Source organism: Tiliqua scincoides, chromosome 2 (genome assembly GCF_035046505.1).
Source record: "Tiliqua scincoides isolate rTilSci1 chromosome 2, rTilSci1.hap2, whole genome shotgun sequence".
In the NCBI taxonomy this organism is placed as follows: domain Eukaryota; kingdom Metazoa; phylum Chordata; class Lepidosauria; order Squamata; family Scincidae; genus Tiliqua; species Tiliqua scincoides.
Genome location: NC_089822.1, coordinates 163,070,311 through 163,089,899, shown reverse-complemented (window position 1 = coordinate 163,089,899; position 19,589 = coordinate 163,070,311). Strand labels below are relative to the sequence as shown.

Here is a 19,589-nt window from a genome sequence, read left to right as displayed (position 1 = left end):
ACAGCTTGATCAGCCAACACAGCATGTTAGCATTAGTTATAATGACAGCATGCAGGAGGCTGTGTTCCCATGTTCAAAGATATACTTCACAGCACAAAGACTAGAAACCTTCGGTGTTACTAATTCTAGTAACTACCACCTGTGGGAAGCCTAGTAACACATAATCATTTGCTGATAGCAAGGACCACTGAACAGTAGTGTTATGTATTCCATTTGATATTTCATTCACTAGCCAAACAGCCAGCCTGTTTCAGTTTTGTTTTTTTTTTCCAAAAACTCTGTATTTACCAAAATGTGTTTTCATTACCAGACACTATTTGGCTAGTAAATTGCACTTAACACTTAACACTTAAATGTGTTGGGATTATTTGCTGTAATTATGATAATCAATGGCAAACAAGTCTGGGGATTGAATTTTTTTTTTTACTACAATTTAAATCAATTTGTGGACTGTAATAATTTATTTCAAAATCATCTTTCTCACCCTATCTCATCTTTCAGTCGCAATGAAGGGACTGGAAGGTCTCTTCAATAATATTAAAACAAGGAATCAAAATAATCAGAAACAAAATAGGAAAACAGAGGCATAAAGAAATAACTAGAGGCTCTAGAACAAAACAAACATTAAAAAAAGTCAATTGAAAATGTCTACGATGATACTACAAATTTATTGCAAAATCATCTGATGCATAAGCTATGTTTGCCTTGAAGAAGTAAAGCTTTTTCAGGGACCCAGAGAATTTTCAAGTTGAACCCAAATATTCTATCTAGGATGGTTAATCTATCTAGAATGGTTACTCTTCTAAGGGTAGTCAATGTTTGGGAAGACCTCATATCAGTTATGAATGAGAGATTTTGTACTAATATTTTATTATGCCACATGCTACAATATTAAACCTCAACTTTTTTTCTTTTAACACACATTGCCTTAATCTGAAACAGTTCAGGCAGCTATTTAGCTCCTACAAACGAGAGAATGAAACTTAATCATTCTTGTGTTTTAAGAGATAAGTATTTTGGAATGTAGTGCTACTGCAGATTACACAGGCAAATAAATCTTATTAACTACTAAGTCTTCTCTTTGTCCGATGCTATCTCTACATTCCATCACTGCAGACCTTTGATATACCTTTGTTCTTCTAGTCATCAATGCTTCCAGGGAAAAACTGGCACTGCATCTAAAGAGAGCACGACAGCTGAAGCTTTCCTGGAGATCAATCATAAAGGTAAGTTGTTTCCTCTCTCCCCAACTTCCCCAAATTAAAAAAAAATAGTAAATTGACAACATGCTAGTTTCCCACAGCTTCAAAACACATCTGGAGAGAATATAGCTTAACCTTAGCTGTAAACCTAATTTGGGAATATATGCCATGACAAAGTCATAAAGATACATTTGTTTGAGAAGTGCAACAATTGAATTCACAAACTACCTTGAGCTGCTTTTCTCACTCATTAACTTGTGCGAGCAATGTAATGGAAGAATCCGCATCTTACAAATATTACCAGTAGGTGCAAAAACATTATGCTTCAGAAACAGTCAAGCTGTTGCAGATCTATGACCTACTGGCTCACACACTGTATAATTTCTGAATATAAAACCCATGAGTGAAGAAAAGCACCCACAGGAAGCCCCCTACACAATAGCCTGGTTTACAGCCCAATCCTCAAGCCAGTGAATCTGGCGGGTGCAGTGATAGCAAAACTACTAACACTGCATCCAGCGGCACCCCTGGAAGTCTCTTGGCGTTCTTTTCCCCCAAGTAAGGATGCAGGGGCCGCAATGGGTCTTCTCCAGTCTGGGTCTGCTATTTAGCCAACACAGACTGGAGGAGCTCCATGTTGGGCTTTTCAGCCCAACACAGAGCATATAATTCGGCTGAGCCCTGCTCTGCCAGTCCCAACCCCTTCCCGGCCCGGTTCCTCCCCTGCCCCCTCCCACCCAGAAACCCCACACCATTGCCCAGTAGAGCACCTTACCACAGGCACTCCTCTGGTGTCAGTCTCCTAGTGCCAGTGCTCCTTGTTCTTCTGGTGCTATAAACATGCTTTACTGTATGTTTATGGCACCCAGCATTGGCTCTGGGAAAGCATAGTATTGGGCCCTTAGACAATCTAACAAGCACGTTGGATCATAAACATGAGTCCAAGATGCTCCAAGCCCAAGCTTTCCCACCCGTATGCATGACACATGCATCATGGTTAACCTACACTGCAAGTAACATCCAAATCCAGGACCTTTGGTGTAATCCATCTACATATAAAATACGATATGAAGTCAGGATCATACCCTAGTTTAGAAATACCAAATCCAGGTTTGAATGACAGATACCAAGTGTTCCTCTCCAGAACTCCCCTCTCAAGAGACACACGCAGTGGGAAGTGGACAGTGGAAAAGGGAACATGTGGGCCCGGTGCACCTTTCGCTTGTGCTAAACTACGGAGGTTTCCATAAAAATCAGAAATCTATAATTATAGTATGAATATGAAAGCCAGTGGTATGAAAGCCAGTGGTCCATTTTAAGAACTGGAATCGTGAAATTAAAAAGGTGTTTGATGCATTACTGGACAAAAGACGGGCAGCATTCATTGGTGGATAAAGCTGATATTCTAATGTTATAGTGACCCATTATTATTTTGAAATAACAAAATTTATATTTTTCTTATTACTAAAGATTTTTCTTAAAATTAGAAGGAACTGTTATGGGAAAGAGCAAGAGTAAACACACAATCACGTGCATGCATGCGTTTGCTTGTGCGCACCCACAGAGGGCTTGATAGTTCAAGTTTCCAAACTAATGCAGGAAGTAACTCTGGTCTACACTTTTTTCAAGGGCATCTGCAGCAAGCTCACATATCCTGTTTTTATAATGATATAGCAGCATATCCCCCTTGTGCATATACCCCAATTGCTTATATAAATAAAAGAGAATTATGATACAGTCTTCACTTTACATCGCTGGATGAAAGGAAAAAATATCAGGAAACTCTCATAAGATATTGTGGAAGCTTTAGCATCAACACCTTTGTTTAAAAATAGCCCACTGTTTTAAAACTAAGCACCGTATTTTTCGCTCCATAAGACGCACCTGACCATAAGACGCACCTATTTTTTAGAGGAGGAAAACAGGAAAAAAAATATTCTGAACCAAATAATGTAATAAAATATTTAATAAACTATAACAGAATAACATTTGAACCATGTAAAGTGAACAGCAGTCAACAGTGGCATTAAGAAACATTATCACTGTCATTAACAAATGGAGAGACTTAAAGGTTTGAGTACTCTAGTTTTCTGGAAACCCCAAGAACTCATCATTGCTAGAGTCAGAATTTATGAAGCTCATTTGTTCACAATCACTGATATCACTTTCTTTGCTGTCTTCATATAAGATACTGTCTTCACTTCCATCTAAGGCATTGCTAATGCCACATTTTTTGAATGACATTTTTTGAATGTGAGCATAAACTGGCATGAAGATCCCCCCCTTCTTAGGGTGAATGGGATCATAAACTGGCATGAAGATCCCCCCCTTTATTAGAGTGAATGGGTTCATAAACTGGCATGAAGATCCCTCCCTTTATTAGGGTGAATGGGATCATACACTGGCATGAAGATCCCCCTTCATTAAGGTCCCCAACGTGCACTCTTTTTTGTAGTATTCACTCCGTAAGACGCACACACTTTCCCCCCCACTTTTTTGGGGGGGGAAGTGCGTCTTATGGAGCGAAAAATACGGTACTTAAAAAAAGTTTAGTTCATGAGCACCCTTAATTGAACACATCACAAAAAGAACACACTGTGTTTTACACACACTATAGGGCAAAGCAATATGTGTGGCACAGAGTTCTTACAGATACATTACCCATTTCACACGCCACACCAATGACTGGAAAGGCTCCATTTTTAATTTTTAAAGCAGAAGCTAGAAATCACAAGATTTAAAAAAAACAAAAAACAACTGTCTTCTGGCACCTTAAAGATTAACATATTTATTGTAGCACAAGCTTTTGCAGACTACAATCCACTTCATTGGATACAAAGTGAAATTCTCAGTAGACAGAATTCTGAGATGATTTCCGGAGCCTGCATGAAACCCGAGCATTGGAGAAGGAAGAGAGGACAGTTTCTCAAAAAGGAAAACATAACCACTGCTTGTTAGTTGGTATCTTTTTTTATTTAAGTCCATCAGCTCATTCAGTTAGGAATATAATGTATATAACACAGTACAGGGCTAGAAAAAGGTGTGTTTTCTTCCCCTTTGTGATTTCCTCATGCTCCATATTCACCATTGGATATGCTTATAATCTGAAATGCTCGCCTAACAATGGTACACACTAATTTATAACATTATTCCCAAGATCCTTTATCAAGTTTCAGCCACAGGTCAAATAATTTATGCTTTGGAAAGATGATCTCTGCATTTAAAATTTATAGTTCTTGCGGAGGTTGGGTCTCTAAGTGCTCATCATTTTCACTGTACATGAAATATACCATCATCGGCTGAGCCATTCCTGCTCAATACTGAGAATTTCTTCATGCTCACTCGATATTGCAGAGTTGCAATTATGATTCATCTGACTAGTCATAAGTTATGATCTTCACAGTAACCACTAACGAAGGTTGCCAAGCAGTTAAAATATCAAAGCAACATATATCAGAACGTTTTGGAGCACAAAGATAGACTTCCAGTGTTGCACTTCCCATATATATATTATGTACTGTAAATTACATCATCGGCTGTCTCCGACACTGACAGCCTTGTACTCCAGAGTTTAAACACCAGGTTTTAATAACCACCACTTGACAATCTTTTGATCATCAGAGGCAGATGAAAGGAAGTGCCGCCTGCTGCAGGTCGTCTGCTCAGTCAAAACAAAAGGAACTTCAGAGGAAGACAGACAGAGATGCATCAGGTGTTAATCTCAAATGAGCTATACAGAAGTCAAGCTGATTGCCTCTGCATTCTATGCTCATTTCAAAAAATTCCAGGCAGCTGAAAGGGGCCTCGCCCTGACACATACAGGAGAAAAAGCACTCTATGGAACCACAACATATTGCTTAGACTTCTCTTAAGCAGCTAACTTAAGAGTGCTTCTCTGAACTAAAATACGTTATTTAGATGTCTGTCATTGCTCAAAACTTGTCCTAAACCCATACCTCTTAGATGTGCAAGATGGACTTTGAAAAGGAGGCATAGGAAGATGACTGTGAAAGTCAAGCTCCTCCCATGAACATGAACCAGGAGCAAGCAGACTGAACTATTCCCTACTTATTCATGCAATGAGGTTAGTTGCACAGACTGTGTTTGCTCTGTTCACATCCGTACTGATTGATACAGCTTGTGGTCAATAGGACAGTCCCTTCAGTCTTCACTGGTTTCTTACTTTGCTGGCATCCTTCCCACCAAAAACCAAAACCAGATTGGGAGCCTCTATGACTCTGATCTCTCTCTTTCTATGTCTGGCAGGTGGCCAAGGACAAAACCAAGAATGAGCATGCGCTTAATAGTCTCCCTTTGTCTCAACTACATTTGGAAAAGTTCAGCAGACTGTTAACACAACCCAAGAAGATTCACTCTATCAAACTGTATAACTTTATATACTATAAGCCCCCCCCCCCCCCCACTGGGGTTGATAGTGAAGCTTCTTCATACCAGAAGAAAAATCACTACACATGAAAATCTCATCACTAAATATGCAAAAGGTGTTTACACTCCTTGCATTTTCACATGTACTGAGACCAAGAAATCACCAATGAACGCAAAACTAGGAAGTCTGAACTGATCATAAGTCCCACAAAAACCATCCCTCTTCGGTTCTTACTTTTAAAAAAATTACTGGAAAAGAATGTTCATACTAAGAACAAAAAATTAATAAACCTTGTACTGTATACAGCAAGTGCTAAAAGTAGTTATTGCAGATGTTCAATATAATTCCAGGGGAATTGTATATTGTGTGTTGTATATTGTATTTCAGGGGAATATACAATTCCAGGGGAATTGTATATTGTGTATATTGTGTCTTGGAGGGGATGATCCAGACTGATCATCCCCTCCAACACACACACGTTAATACCCACTCTCTTTTATTTGTTCTTTTACTTTGCAACCAATATTTGCTTTAATTTTCTGCTGTAGGATTTATACACTGAGTACAAGATATGCAATCCCATCTGCTTCCTTTTCAAGGTACAATCATTCAAACCCAACTGCAGCCATTTATCTTTCAGCTACTAAATTCAAACCATTTTAAACATCCTGCTTTCATCTTTACAACTTTCTCCCACTTTGAACCATTCCACACTCTCAGAAGAATGCACTTGACTTCTATGAGGTACATGCATTTAACATTTCTACATTGCAGATTTTGTTGTAAACAACATGTTTTATCTGCATGGCAGTATCATAAATCAAAGGTTAACATCTAATAACTCTAAAAAAGGATATTCTTTCCACATAAGAGTCTGACAGAACTACAAAAACTTTGATTTTCAGTTTTGCAGATCAGAAAACAGATTTACAAGTCTAAAATGAGTGTTCAGTTAAATTAAAAGCAGGTTAGAGAAAGTAACTAATAGCAAAGGGAAAAATTGTTAGCCTATGGAGATGCACAGTTGAGTGAGATTTCCATTTTTTTTTCTGTTTGTTTTCTTATGGCTCCAATATCACAGAAAAGGGCAAGTTATCTGAATTTCTTTCCCACTCTCAATACACCTAACTTTACACTACCCCCCCCCCCACACACACACCTTGAGTTCAATATAGTCTTTGTTCTGGTCTTTGGTGGATCTCACCTTAAGGTCTCCTGCCTACGCAGCTGCCACTTGCTCTGGAAACCTATGTCCACTCTCTGCATTTCATCACAAATCACAAAGGTTGGAGTTGGCATACTTGCAAGTTGCAAGTAAATAGACACCACAGGTAAAAGACAAAATGCCATTTGAGATTGCACCTTTTGTTGGGTGTCCATGGAACCCACTAACTGTTCTTTATACTCATTAGTTCAAATATAGTCTATGGGGCTTGGCGCTTCAAAAAAGAAACGGTTATGTGTGCACTGGTTTGTTTCCTCTTTTAAACTTTTTTTTTGCCAAATTATCAGATGCCTTTTTGAGTTTGGAGTATTCTGAGTTCTGCAAGACGACGTCATTTAAAAGGTAAACTGAGAAAAATTCAAGTATACACATTTCATTTCTATCATGCCAGTATGTATTAGGAAAACAAGTTACTCAAGATCTTTCCATCCCAGGTGCTTTTCATGAAAAGACCAGTTTAATAACAGTATCCAATCCAGATGGTAAAGTAAATATTAAAGAAATCATGCAAACTGACTGCTTGCATTTAGATCGCTAACTGTTAAAGACCTTCGGTTTAGTGTTTCCACATATGTGGTATAAAGCTATCTTTCTCGAAAAGAACACAAGGAAATGGTGTGATTTTTAAAGTCTTTCCCAGAGTTATTGAAATCAATGTACTGGTCACATTATACAATGAAAGGAAAGTTTATACAGACATATGATCATAGCAGACTTGAGAACTCTGCCCAGGAGAACTGACTCCAGTTCAACCACCTTGCCATTCAAACCTTTTCAACAGCACACACTTAAGATACCATCAAGTATAATACTATTATGACAAGGACTGAATACTGTCTCAATTCATTTACACAAGCAAAAATGCTATACCAGACATTCATATTTGGTTTATCAAAGCATAAAAGAAATACTCTGACTTAAAGGGTAGCTCTACGTATTTATAACACCGTGTAACGACAACAAGCTAATGATGAAGCACCAACCTGGTTGATGGAATTAGCAGCACATGAAGAGAGACCCGTCCCAACAGAGGCAAGCAGGAAACAGGTTAAGTCGAATGGCACTGGTGCCATTGCAAATCCAGCGGAGGCAGTACCAACAACCAGGGCTGCAAAATAAACATGACACTGTAGTACAAACAGACTAGCAAATCACTTCTGCTTTTGCAGTTAACACCACTATGCTGACCACATTATAAAAACAAAATCTGTCATAGATACAGATTTCTGTGTTACCCAGTTCTGCACAATCCTCTCTTTGTGGTAACATTAAGAGATTTAGGGCCCCCACTTCTTCCATCTCCCAGTTAAAACAGGAGGCTGTAGAGAAACTTGAGAAGAGAAGCTTCCTCTTCCCTGACCAGAGACTATAGCAGGTGTACGTGAGTGCAAAAATAGGATGCCAAGTGTAGGTAATTCAGCAAATACGAGTTTAAAAAAACACCTCTCCAGTTGAGCAAGAGCACTTTCACTACAGTAGGTTTAAAGTCAGGTGAATAGCCATTATCAGTCCTATGTTTACAAAGAACTGAACAATACGTGATGGTCCAGTTCTCTTATTTTCCCTTCTAGCTATATGAAGGTTAAAAGAAGTACAATGAATCCTGAAGGAAATTTTCAGATCTAAGTAAAAAAAGTAAGTTAAAGATGGAGAACAGCAGCAAAAGGACAAGCAGAAAGAATTATAAATTTACATATATTGCTGCATACTTAAATATTTTAAAAACTTTGTTAGAACATCTGGGCTTCCATTAGCAAGAGCAAATGACTTCTTTTACATTCCAACAAGAAGTTTTAATTAAACTTATCAGAGAGACTACTTTAAACTCATTTACTACAGCATAACACCAACTCATTTATAGAAGACGAGAGAAGGAGCAATTGGTATCACATTATCATTACAATGACCCTCAAAAAAATTCTAACAAACCATGGCCAGCGTTCTAATTAAAGTTTGCATTGATTTCTTCAGATTAATTTCAGCCAGTCATTTCACTGCAACTTATTAGTTTCTCATTAAAAGTAGCTACAGCACATTCTCTTATGCAACTGGAATGCCTATTTCTGTAAGTTTGCCCAATATCCCACACTCATAACAAAGTTCTTGTTGTCAGGTGTAGCATCAGAGTCTTGGCTAAGACATGTTTTAAATATATTTTGGTCAACCAAGCCTACACTTGGGCCTTTGTAACTTTCAGACTTGGCTACTGTAAATGATATTAGCATTCAACATGCTTCATCCCTTGAAGACTGGTTCAATGGCAACAGCTACTGCAGAATACAGTGATCTGTTCCAGGACAAGTAAATAATATTGGGAGAACATATTCTGGGACCTGCATTTCACATAGTAAGTTCTGTATTTCACACCTCTAGAATTTCTGAATCCTGGTGACCCAAAGCCCGAGCACAAGCATTTTCTTATGAGGAATGTGTTTAGGAAACCTGAGACGTGTATTTAGACAAGTCCGATTTGTGGAGAACAGAGGGATGTTATCACAGTGGGTTATTTTACACAATTCTCCCAAATACTATTTAGTCCTCGATGCCTAGAGCAGTGGTCCCCAACCTTTTTGGCACCAGGGACCGGTTTTGTGGAAGACAATTTTTCCATGGCCCAGGAGGAGGAGGTGGGAGATCATTGGGCGACTGCCCTCGCAAACGGCTGGGAAGAAGGGGGTTTCCCAAGCACTCTCCAGGGGGACCTTGGCAGGGTAAGGCCGCTGGGGGACCTCAGACTAGACTTTGGGGGTAGGGGGTTTGTCACCTTGTTTTCATCCCTCCAGGGGTTACAACCCTGAGGTGGGTCCCAGACAGGTGGCTGTTAGCTTCACAGCCTCCTGCCTCCCCATACGGCCTGCTCATCACTGTTCCTCCAGGCTTTAAGGGACTGGTCAGCCTCTTTTGGCTGCACCCCTTCCTCTCTGGTGGGTCATAAAGGGGCCCCAGTTCCCTTTTCCTAGTGGTTAGCAGCACCTCCTTGCTCCCTCGTAGCATGTCTCCCCCCCCCCAGCCAGCCTGCTCCCTCCCTGCCTGCCTTGATGGCATGTGCCTTCTGTCATCTGCGGCATTGGGGAGGCTTCCCACCTTGTGTCGCCGGCAGACAGCAGGTCCCCAAGCCAATCTCCCCCTGATCGGAGCAGGCAGGGGCCGCGTGTTCATAGCTGGTGCTGGCCCACCAAGTCGCCTGCCTCTGGTATCATCAGCCGCTGACTGCCTAGAAGGCCCAGGGGTTCCCCAGCACTTCCCTGCCAGAGTGGTAGGGCTAGGTGAGGTGCAGGGTGGCTGGAACTCACTCCCCGACAGCCGCCCTCTGTGTTCTCTCGTCCTCCTCCCACTACATCTCCTGAGGCCGATCTTGGGAGTAAGTTGGGGTCTGAGGCTACACCTGGACCATGACAGCTTCACTCACTTGTCTGCTGCTCACCTCCTGCTGTGCAGCCCACTTCCTAACAGGCCACGGACCGGAACCGGTCCGGGGGTTGGGGACCCCTGATATAGAGGAAAAGATGGAGGAAATTAAAGCATCATGTACCTAGCTTTCATAAGCTCACTTTCTTATTTGATTTTTATTTGATTCTCTGTAAAGCACTTTGTGAACCATAGTGCTTCAATGTTTTTGAAACATTGCGATAACATCCCTCTCTTTGTTTTATTCCAGAAAGCCTTTAAAGCCTGGTAAGAGGGTATCATGGCTGCTTTTTAGTAATTAATGTTTTAACTGATGGTTTTTAATCACTGCTGCTGCTTGGCTTTTATTGTCTATTTTATAGTTTTATTTGTATTTTATAGTTTTTATATATATTTTTTTTACATAAAAGATATTTTTGTGTAATATATCTACTGATTTCTTTACACAGAAAGTCTTTGCAACCCACATCTACCACCCTACACTTGGAGATTATGGTGTCAACCACCTCAGGACAGTTTTGTTACACTTAGGATATCAGATCACAGCTTGGACATTTTCCTGACCTTTTTAATAGTTCTAGTGGCAGAACGAAAGAATGTGGCTGCCATGTTTTACAATCAGTCCCTTCATCCACCCTCTGACTGCTAAACCAGAATTCCACTTGTTACAGTAGAAAGAGGAGCATAAGCAAACACCTTGCCAGTGTGCCATGAAATGAAAAAGGTTGAAACTCCTGGAGAGTTTGGGAACCACTATCATAAACTAAGTATGTGCTGTATGAAGTACCACCTCTTTTTGTCAGTCCTAAATCACCAGCCAATCATTTTCACTGGCTGACCCCTGGTTCTAATTTTGAGAGAGAAGAACAGAAACTTCTCCCTCTTCACACCATGCATAACTTTTAAGTGCTTACCTTGCATAGCTACTTTTTCTAGCTTCTATCATTTTAGAACAGCGTGTTTAATTTAGTGGCACTTTAATCACATCACTGTAACTTTTAATATATCCTCAAGGAAAGCGAGCAAGCTTCAAAGCACTTACATTAATGTTTCTCTCCTTAAACCCTCACACTTTGTTATTTGAATAAAAGTGATGGTGGTAGTACAAACTCACCAATGTGTTTATTTAGTAAACTTAGATTTGTTTGGCAGAGGTTCGTGTACATTTCATTAAAAGTTAAAGCATGAACACTACAAGGAGGCCATGTTCTTAAATATCCTCTTTCATTTAACAGTAATCTGAAACAAATGTTGGTAACAGTTCCTGAAGGAACTAAAAAGCAATCCTAAAAATAAAACAGATTGTAATACTATGTTTTATCACTGAACATTTGGAGAAAGAAGAGATGCTGCTGTCCAAACTCTTTATTTGGTTTCTGTCCTTGCAACAAGAAAAATAATTCAATATAGAACTGTAGTGCCTATCCAGGGCCTATAAAACCAATGGAATGCCTTGGGTGGAATGTGCAAGGCGTACTGGAATAACTATACTGTACTCTTATCAAAGAGAATGATAACAGTGTAAAATTAGAGTTGGCAAACAATATGAGGTAACCAAATAATAGAAAACAAAGTGAGTTTTTTTTTATTGGCAGGGCTATGAGATTTAACAGTTTAAGGTCTAATTTCTGCTCTAAGTAAATCCACAGAAGACAAGTTTTAGCAACAAAGCAAATTTCCACTGAGTAAAATTGCTCTCCTCAGGTTTATTCAGAAGTTACAATACTTGCTATAAATAAGTCGATTTCCTGAACAGAAGACACATGATAAATGTTCCCAAGTTTTAGAATGACCAACCCTTCTCAAATGTTCACATCTTATAATGGCCTAATCTGCCCATGGTTGGTGATATTATCCATTATTTGTAGCAACTATATTTACCTTTAAGATTCTACCACCATCAACAGCTTCGCAAATGGAGGTCACTTTCCATTATTCTGACTTTAGACTAATACATTGCTTATTTATAGGATCACTTAACCCAAGACAGCCTCCTCTTCACTAACTAATTTTGTTTATACTATCAAGGTTAATGCATACTAAATGTGAACCAAAGTGCTTCGGCCATTAGAGTACCCAATCCAGAACTCCACATGCACTTTGACTAATACCCGAGCATGCTTGGGACTGTCCTTGACAGTGGAAGAGCTCCATGAACTCTTAACTGCTAAATCAGGGGGTGGAAAAAGACTCCTTCCTTGCCTCCACTATCACCTCACTGTAGCAGGACTGACAGGCAAAAAGAAGAATTCCAGCTGCTTTTAAAGGGATAATGTTGGGAGGGTAAACCATGATTAATCCTGTACCAGTGTTTTACTAAAGAAAATGAACTGTATATCATTACAGCATAATCTTACATTTTATTTACACTTTATACTAAACTCCCAAAAATATGCCAACACTGAAGATCCATACTAGCATACTGCCACACTTATATGGGTATATCAAGTATGCTAGCATAAATTCAGCACTGGCAATGATGCCAAAAGTGAGTGGCATCGGTTCCATTCTCAATGAAACTGTAGCGTCACATAACAGAAGAGGTAGCATAAATATGCTTCCATGAAATTAAATGGAGAGTTAAAAAAAAAAATCATACACCTCCTCCCACTCTGCTTCTGCAGCCACAAGGGTGCAAAAGATTCTAATTAACTCTATTGTAAACCATACAACACCAGAAGTAGTATAAAAACCCAGGCAAGAAAACCTGATCTCAGAAAACAGGTGCATGACACAATCAGCTGGATCGCATCAATTTGGAGGGGTGAAGGAGCCTGCTGTCACTTAGCATAACCTGCAGTAGCCCCCTGGGGGTGTGGCGAGCCCCTGTGCAAGCCTGCACCGGGCTCCCCATGCTGCAGAGTCAGTAAAAATCTCAATCGCAAGCACTTCCAGTTTCATGAACGTAAAACCGGAAGTGATCAAGATTGCAATTTTGAGGGTTGCCACAGCATGGGAAGCCCTGTGAGGGCTGGGGCAGAGGCTCCCCAAACCCCCAGGAGGCTGCTGTAGGCTTTGGTAAGTAGCAGCAAGTCCCTGCACCCATCGAAAGTGGCGCAATCCTACAGACTAAATTGTTGCTTCCCCCCGGTCCCTGCACACACTTGCAGCGGCTCAAACTCTCCCTGAAAGTCTGAGAACCGCAGTCTAACGGCACATCAGCACTCCCTTCTTTGAACTCTTACAGATAGCCTGTCTGAGAACTCCACACACAAATGCCCAACAGAAACCTCAATTCCACTTCTTCAACTGGAGTGCAGGGTATTCCACATACACAGACCAGAGAGAAGGAAATATTGCTGCTATGCAAAATCTCTTGTTGTTCTTCACTCTCCTGCCCGCAACAGAAGACTTCTTGTATACTGCCTCAATAATCCTGCTTCTCTCAACAGGTAGTACCAGGGTCTCTCACACAGGACATATGGTACAGGAAGTTGGGGAAGATTCTTGACAATGGATGTCATATGTTGGAAACACCTATTATATACTGGTGACAGCAAAAGGCAAATACAAAACCAAATACTGCAGCCACTGCAACTGGTCCCCAAATTCTCATTATCCTTTTTCCCTTGTAAGACATACATTTGACTGTATGGAGCAACACAAACAGTAACTACAGCTCAGTTTCAAATTCCTGAATGAGATGGATGAGTACTGTCTGAAAAGCTTCATTACCTTCCCCAACAGGCAAGCATGCCAATGTAGATATCAATGAGGGAATGTTAATGAGGTATGGCAACTGAAAGAGCAGCAAGGTGATAGTGGACATTCACTTACCCACCCCTACCGATCATACAAGCTCAAGGAAATATCTGCTGCAGCTGCTGATTCATTGCTATCCCAACATCCTTTTTGTATCTCCATAGGCAGGCAGTCTGGTTTTCACCCAGTGCAGAGACCAAGTGTTCTCACTGCGAAACACAAGGAAACTGCAGCAGCCCCAATAATAGCTGCTCCAATCTAGCTGCTCTAATGTGGAGTTGCCAACCTTCTTGTTTTGGCAGGAAACACATAACTTTGAAAGCTGCTCGACAGATAATTTTGCAACAGATGCTGCCATACCTAGCATGAGGATGTAGTGATGAGGAAAGTGGCACCTGTTCCTCTGCTTTCTATCATGCAGCTCTCACAGGTACTAGTACCTTCCTAATGCAAACGTACTAATAACCCAAATAATCTCCCTAGTTGTCAAAACTCACTCCATTATCAGTGCTGTTCAATAAATGACTGTTTTCCAGCTGTTTCTGAATTCTACTTAAGAAAGTTACTATGTATCACTGAGAAAAGGTTGTCTGTTAAACCAGCAATATTTCCACTTTCCTGTTCCTTCAACACACACAAAAACTAACTAGAAAGCAGGCACAAACTATATTTTGGAGGAAAAGAGCTCAAGATTGCTTAAAAATCAAATCTCAACTATTTCCAATGAAAACACTTGTCACAAGAGCAGGTGTGCCCAAACCCCGGCACTGGGGCCACTTGCAGCCCTCGAGGCCTCTCAATGCGGCCCTCAGGGAGCCCCCAGTCTCCAATGGGCCTCTGGCCCTCTGGAGTTTTGTTGGAGCCCACACTGGCCCGACACAACTGCTCTCAGTGTGAGGGCAACTGTTTGACGTCTCACGTGAGCTGTGGATGAGGGTTCCCTCCACTGTTTGTTGTTTCACATCTGTGATGCAGTAGCTGCAGCAAAGGAAAGGCTAGCCTTGCTTTGTGCAAGGCCTTTTATAGGCCTTGAGCTATTGCAAGACCTTCATTCATTCATATAAATTCCATCTTTAATATATTCATTTATGTAAACTTATGTAAATTTATACAAATTTTAAATGTCAATTAGTTCTTTTTTTCCACGGCCCCCGACACAGTTTCAGAGAGACCATGTGGCCCCCCTGCCAAAAACTTTGGACACCCCTGCACTAGAGTATAATGTAAATGTCGTAACTATGGTCAAACAACATATTAATTTCTGACACTGATAGTTATTTCAAAAGCAATTTGTGAGATCATATGGTGGCATGCTATTCAAAGAAAAGGATGTGTGTGGATCCAATGGATATCCAAGTCCTTGAGTGAACCTTTAGACCAATCCTATTTGCCATTGCTCAGTGGTAAAGCACACACTTTGCAATCAGAAGATTTCAGGTTCAATTCCTGAGGTTTCCAGGCAGGTTGGGGGGGACGGGGGACGACCCTGTCTGAAATCCTAGAAACCCGCTGCCAGTCAGTCATGAATTAAGTGGACCCATGATTACTGAAAGAGCCAGTGATGGTTTTCTAATACTACATTTCCTTACATGAAATGGTTAAGAGTCTAACAGCCCAATCCTAACCCGCACAGGAATGGGGAGGCCGGCTGGCCTGCCTTATATCCAGAGAGGGATTGGGGTCATTTGCAGCTCAGCCAGGGGCAAGGAGAATTCCTTCTCCTTTCACCAGGTAAAGCCACAGCAGCCCCAATGGGGCTACTCGGATATGCACCACCTCAAGAGGTGGCGCAAATCTGAGCAGTCCAGAGCTACTTTGGGTCGCCTGGGACCAGAGCTAGGATCTGGCACAGGTGACGGACCCAGGCTCCACCCACGGGCCTACCCACCACCCACCCTCCCACAGCCCCAAAATGACTCCTTCCTTCCTGTCCCACACCCCCCAAACCCCCACGCCAGCCTGACTTGGCCAGTGCAGGTTTACCATTTCCGCCAACCCTGTGGGGCTTGGGCCATGTGTGAAAATGTTTTACGTCAGTTTTGCAACACTGTTGGGCTGGCACAAGGGACTTGCACCAGCCCATCCAAGGGCCAGGATTGCGCCCTAAGTCTCCCATCTCATGCAGACTTACTTGGGAGTAACCCAAATGAATTCAGTGGCCCGCACTTCTAAATGCATATACATAGAATCAATTGCATAAAAAATAAGAGTAAATGCGAACAGTACAGAAGCATTACAGGGGGGGGGGGAGAGAGAGAAATACAAATACTAAAACAAGTTACAAAAATAAACTCTATGTATAATACCTGTGAGTTTGATTTTAGATAAACGAGCCAAAATGCCTGGTAAATCATCCAGCTGTAGTTTCATCTCTTTCCATTGTTTTTCTTCCTTGGATGCAGTTCCTATGACAGCTTCTTCGCCCTCAGTAATTGCCGTGGATTTTACTGCTTCAGATTCATCCATCACTGGAGTCTCAGCCAAAGGTGGCAGAAGAGGTGAAACCGATTTCACCTCACAGATAACCGTTTTTTCTGGACTTGCATGCTGTCCCTCAGGAAAAGGAGGAAACGGCAAATCTGGCTTCAGTTTTGCTCGCTGACAAAACACTTTGTTGTGCTGAGTCATATACTAGAAGAAAAAAGAAACTTTTGTAAAATAAAAAAGCAAAGACTTAAAATTAAAAGACAGTTAAAACTACTTCCAAGCAGGTTTCTATAAGCCCAGTCTATCAACTTGTACTCCAGTGCAAGCCTCACTGAACTTAATGGAAGTTGCACAAGAGCTTTATTTCAGCACTGCTTGTGCAGAAGGATTTCCCACGAATTTTTCCCATGTTTTACAAAAATATTATTTTCAAATTAGTGATCCTCCTTAGTCATAGAAAGATTTTGTTTCATATTTTGCAAAGTATAAAATGCAAATGTTGTTTGCTGTATATACATCATTACTAAACCAACCTACATTTCAGCTGTTCATTTTTCAAAAATATGTGAATTCACAATATTTCAGCTTTTAATCTGCTCTGTTCCATAGAGCTTGTTGTAGTCAGCAATGTTTAAAAATGAGCAAAGTAATAAACATAGATGCATGTCGCCATTTACAATTTAACAAGAAAACAAGCCATAAAACAACAATTACATAATTAAAAAATAAAACAGCACAGCAGAAAAACATAAGAGCACAAGAAAGTCAAACAGCCCAAATAATTTCATGTCAAATATGTGTCAGAAGAAAAATGCATTTGTGGCCCAGCTACAGGTCCACATGAGTGGGAGGTTTCCAGAACCTGAATAGTGGTATCAAAAGAACCCTGCTCTGTGCCACTGTCAATCACATCTCCAAGAGAGGAGAGACCCAAAGCAGGGGCATAGCAATCTTAGTAAGCATGCAGGGTCCTATGAGGGAAGGCAGTCCTCTAAGATACCCTGAGCCCAAATTCTATAAGGCTTTAAAGGTAATCACCAGCATTTTGACTTGTGGCCAGAAATGAATCAGGAGCCAGTGAAGATTAAAAAGTAAGAGAGTAACAGGATCTCTGCACTAAGCACCTAACAGATGTTCTGGACCAGCTGCAGTTTCTAAACAGCTTTCAGACAGCCCAACACAGAGTGCATTACAATACTCAAGCCTGGATGTGACCAAGGCATGAATGACAACGACCAGATCTTTTCCTTCAAAAAAAGAGTTCTACAACTAGTAAAACAGTCAAAGCTGTGCAATGGCACTCCTGGCCACACTTACAACCTGTTCATCTAAGAAGAAAGTTGAAACAGAAACACTTCCGCAAGGCACTCATGATCATGTGGGGAAGCCTGTTCAACAAATACATAATTTTAATCTGTGTTTTGATATATCTCACATTTATTGGCTTACCATTCGCTTGAGGAAATTTAATTGCTGAAATGTAAACCCCGTTTCTTTGGTAATTCTGAAGAAACATGCGAACTTGCATGGAACTTGCTGCATGGCTTGTATTTTTTCTTGAAATGCTTAAAAAATTGCTATAAATAAGAAAACAAAAGTCAGTGCTGAATGTATTTACAGGCAAGATTAGAAACAAACCCTGTACCAACCTTTACAGAATAATCCTGTGCACGTCTGCTTGAAAATGAGTCCCTCTACATGAATGGGGTTTACTCCCTAGTGCAGTGGTTCTCACACATTTAGCACTGGGACCCACTTTTTAGAATAAGAATCTGTCAGGACCCACCAGAAGTGATGTCATGACTGGAAGTGACATCATCAAGCAGAAAATTTTTTAACAATCCTAGGCTGCAATCCTACCCACACTTACTCAGGAGTAAGTCCCATTTACTATCATTGTAAAAAGAATATACTTAGTAGCTTGTTAAAAGTACAGGTTTGTAACATTTCCCCAAATGCAGTCACATCCCATGGTAGCATCAAGTCTAATATATGAAAAATAAAATATTGAAATGAATGGGGACCCACCTGAAACTGGCTCGTGACCCATCCAGTGGGTCCTGACCCACAGCTTGAGAAACACTGCCCTAGTGAGTGTGTTTAGGCACATTCACACAACGTATATTTGGGAGTCTGTTTTACTGTGTCCAACAGGACTTCCTCCCTCGTGAGTATGTTCAGGCTTGAAGGCTTCATCTACTCAGCAGGTGACAGATGTAAAATAAAGGTAAAGAATAAGGCGGAAGGAGAGAGACAGCATAATGGTTGCAAATCTGAGGGGGAAGTCATTCAGTGTTTCCTTTCAAACAACTCATCAAGCTAATCTTTTCCAATCCTCTTATTGCCATTGGTTATAAAACTGTTTATAACTAGATGAGCATCAACAAGATGGAATATTTACTTAAAAGTAGGTATTGCTCATAAAAGCAGCACCAGAGTTGAACATTCACATCAGGAAGACACTTCTTTTGTTTTTGTTTTTTGCACCAGCTGCAATGTGTGTGTTTATTACTGATCTTAAAAAACTACTAGCTATGATATAAGACAACCATAAAACTTCATTTTTAATTGTCACAGTAAAAGGTCTCATGACAATAAAGGAAAACACAGAAGCAATGTTTATGAGCCTGCTATACGTGCTTCAGTTGCTCAAGTCGATACACCACAATTGTATTGAACTCTCACTAAAAAGTGGCTTCTATGCCTGAAACAAGCAGCTTCATTACTTAACACATTTTTCATATCACTGTACAATTTACTCAGATAAAGAAGGCCTATGAATTTGCATCACTACTTTTTGTCCAAGAGACACAATCTCTTAACAGAAGACAACTGTTTAGCTGAACAGAACAAGTCCATAATCAGAACAAGTCCATAATGGCAAGGGGGGAAAAGTCTGGCCACATATCAGTTGAAAGTAGGGATCAAGGACACTGGTGCAAAAATGTAAAAGCTTCTTTCTTCTTGAAAAATTATGTTGGTTAAAAAATTATTTCACTTCGATACTGGACTTTTAAAAAGACAGCAAGAACACTAAGCAAAAGGGCAGCACGAGAACAATTACAGAATCTGTCAAGGAACGTTTGAAGATCAAATAAATGTCTTTCCCACCATTGTTTTAACCTACAACTATGAATTCAGATACAGATTGGCAGTCAGCCCTCCCACCCTAACATTTATTACAGTCCTGCAAAAGCAAGGCAGATTGTCTTTTAAACCAAACAATAATGACACCAAA

General features: G+C 40.5%; 1 protein-coding gene across 3 annotated transcripts in view; it reads right to left on the bottom strand.

Moving 5' to 3' along the window:
* The window catches only part of COX10 (cytochrome c oxidase assembly factor heme A:farnesyltransferase COX10), a 142,753-nt gene that overhangs the window by 116,569 nt on the left and 6,595 nt on the right, over positions 1-19,589 (bottom strand). For all 3 annotated transcript variants that reach the window (XM_066617091.1, XM_066617093.1, XM_066617092.1), the window contains exons 2-4: positions 17,801-17,928; positions 16,231-16,555; positions 7,798-7,922 (exon numbers count right to left, since the gene is read on the bottom strand). In XM_066617091.1, the coding sequence (XP_066473188.1) occupies positions 7,798-7,922; positions 16,231-16,555; positions 17,801-17,893 (543 nt within the window). In that variant the 5' untranslated portion in view covers positions 17,894-17,928. The remainder of the gene's footprint in view (positions 1-7,797; positions 7,923-16,230; positions 16,556-17,800; positions 17,929-19,589) is intronic.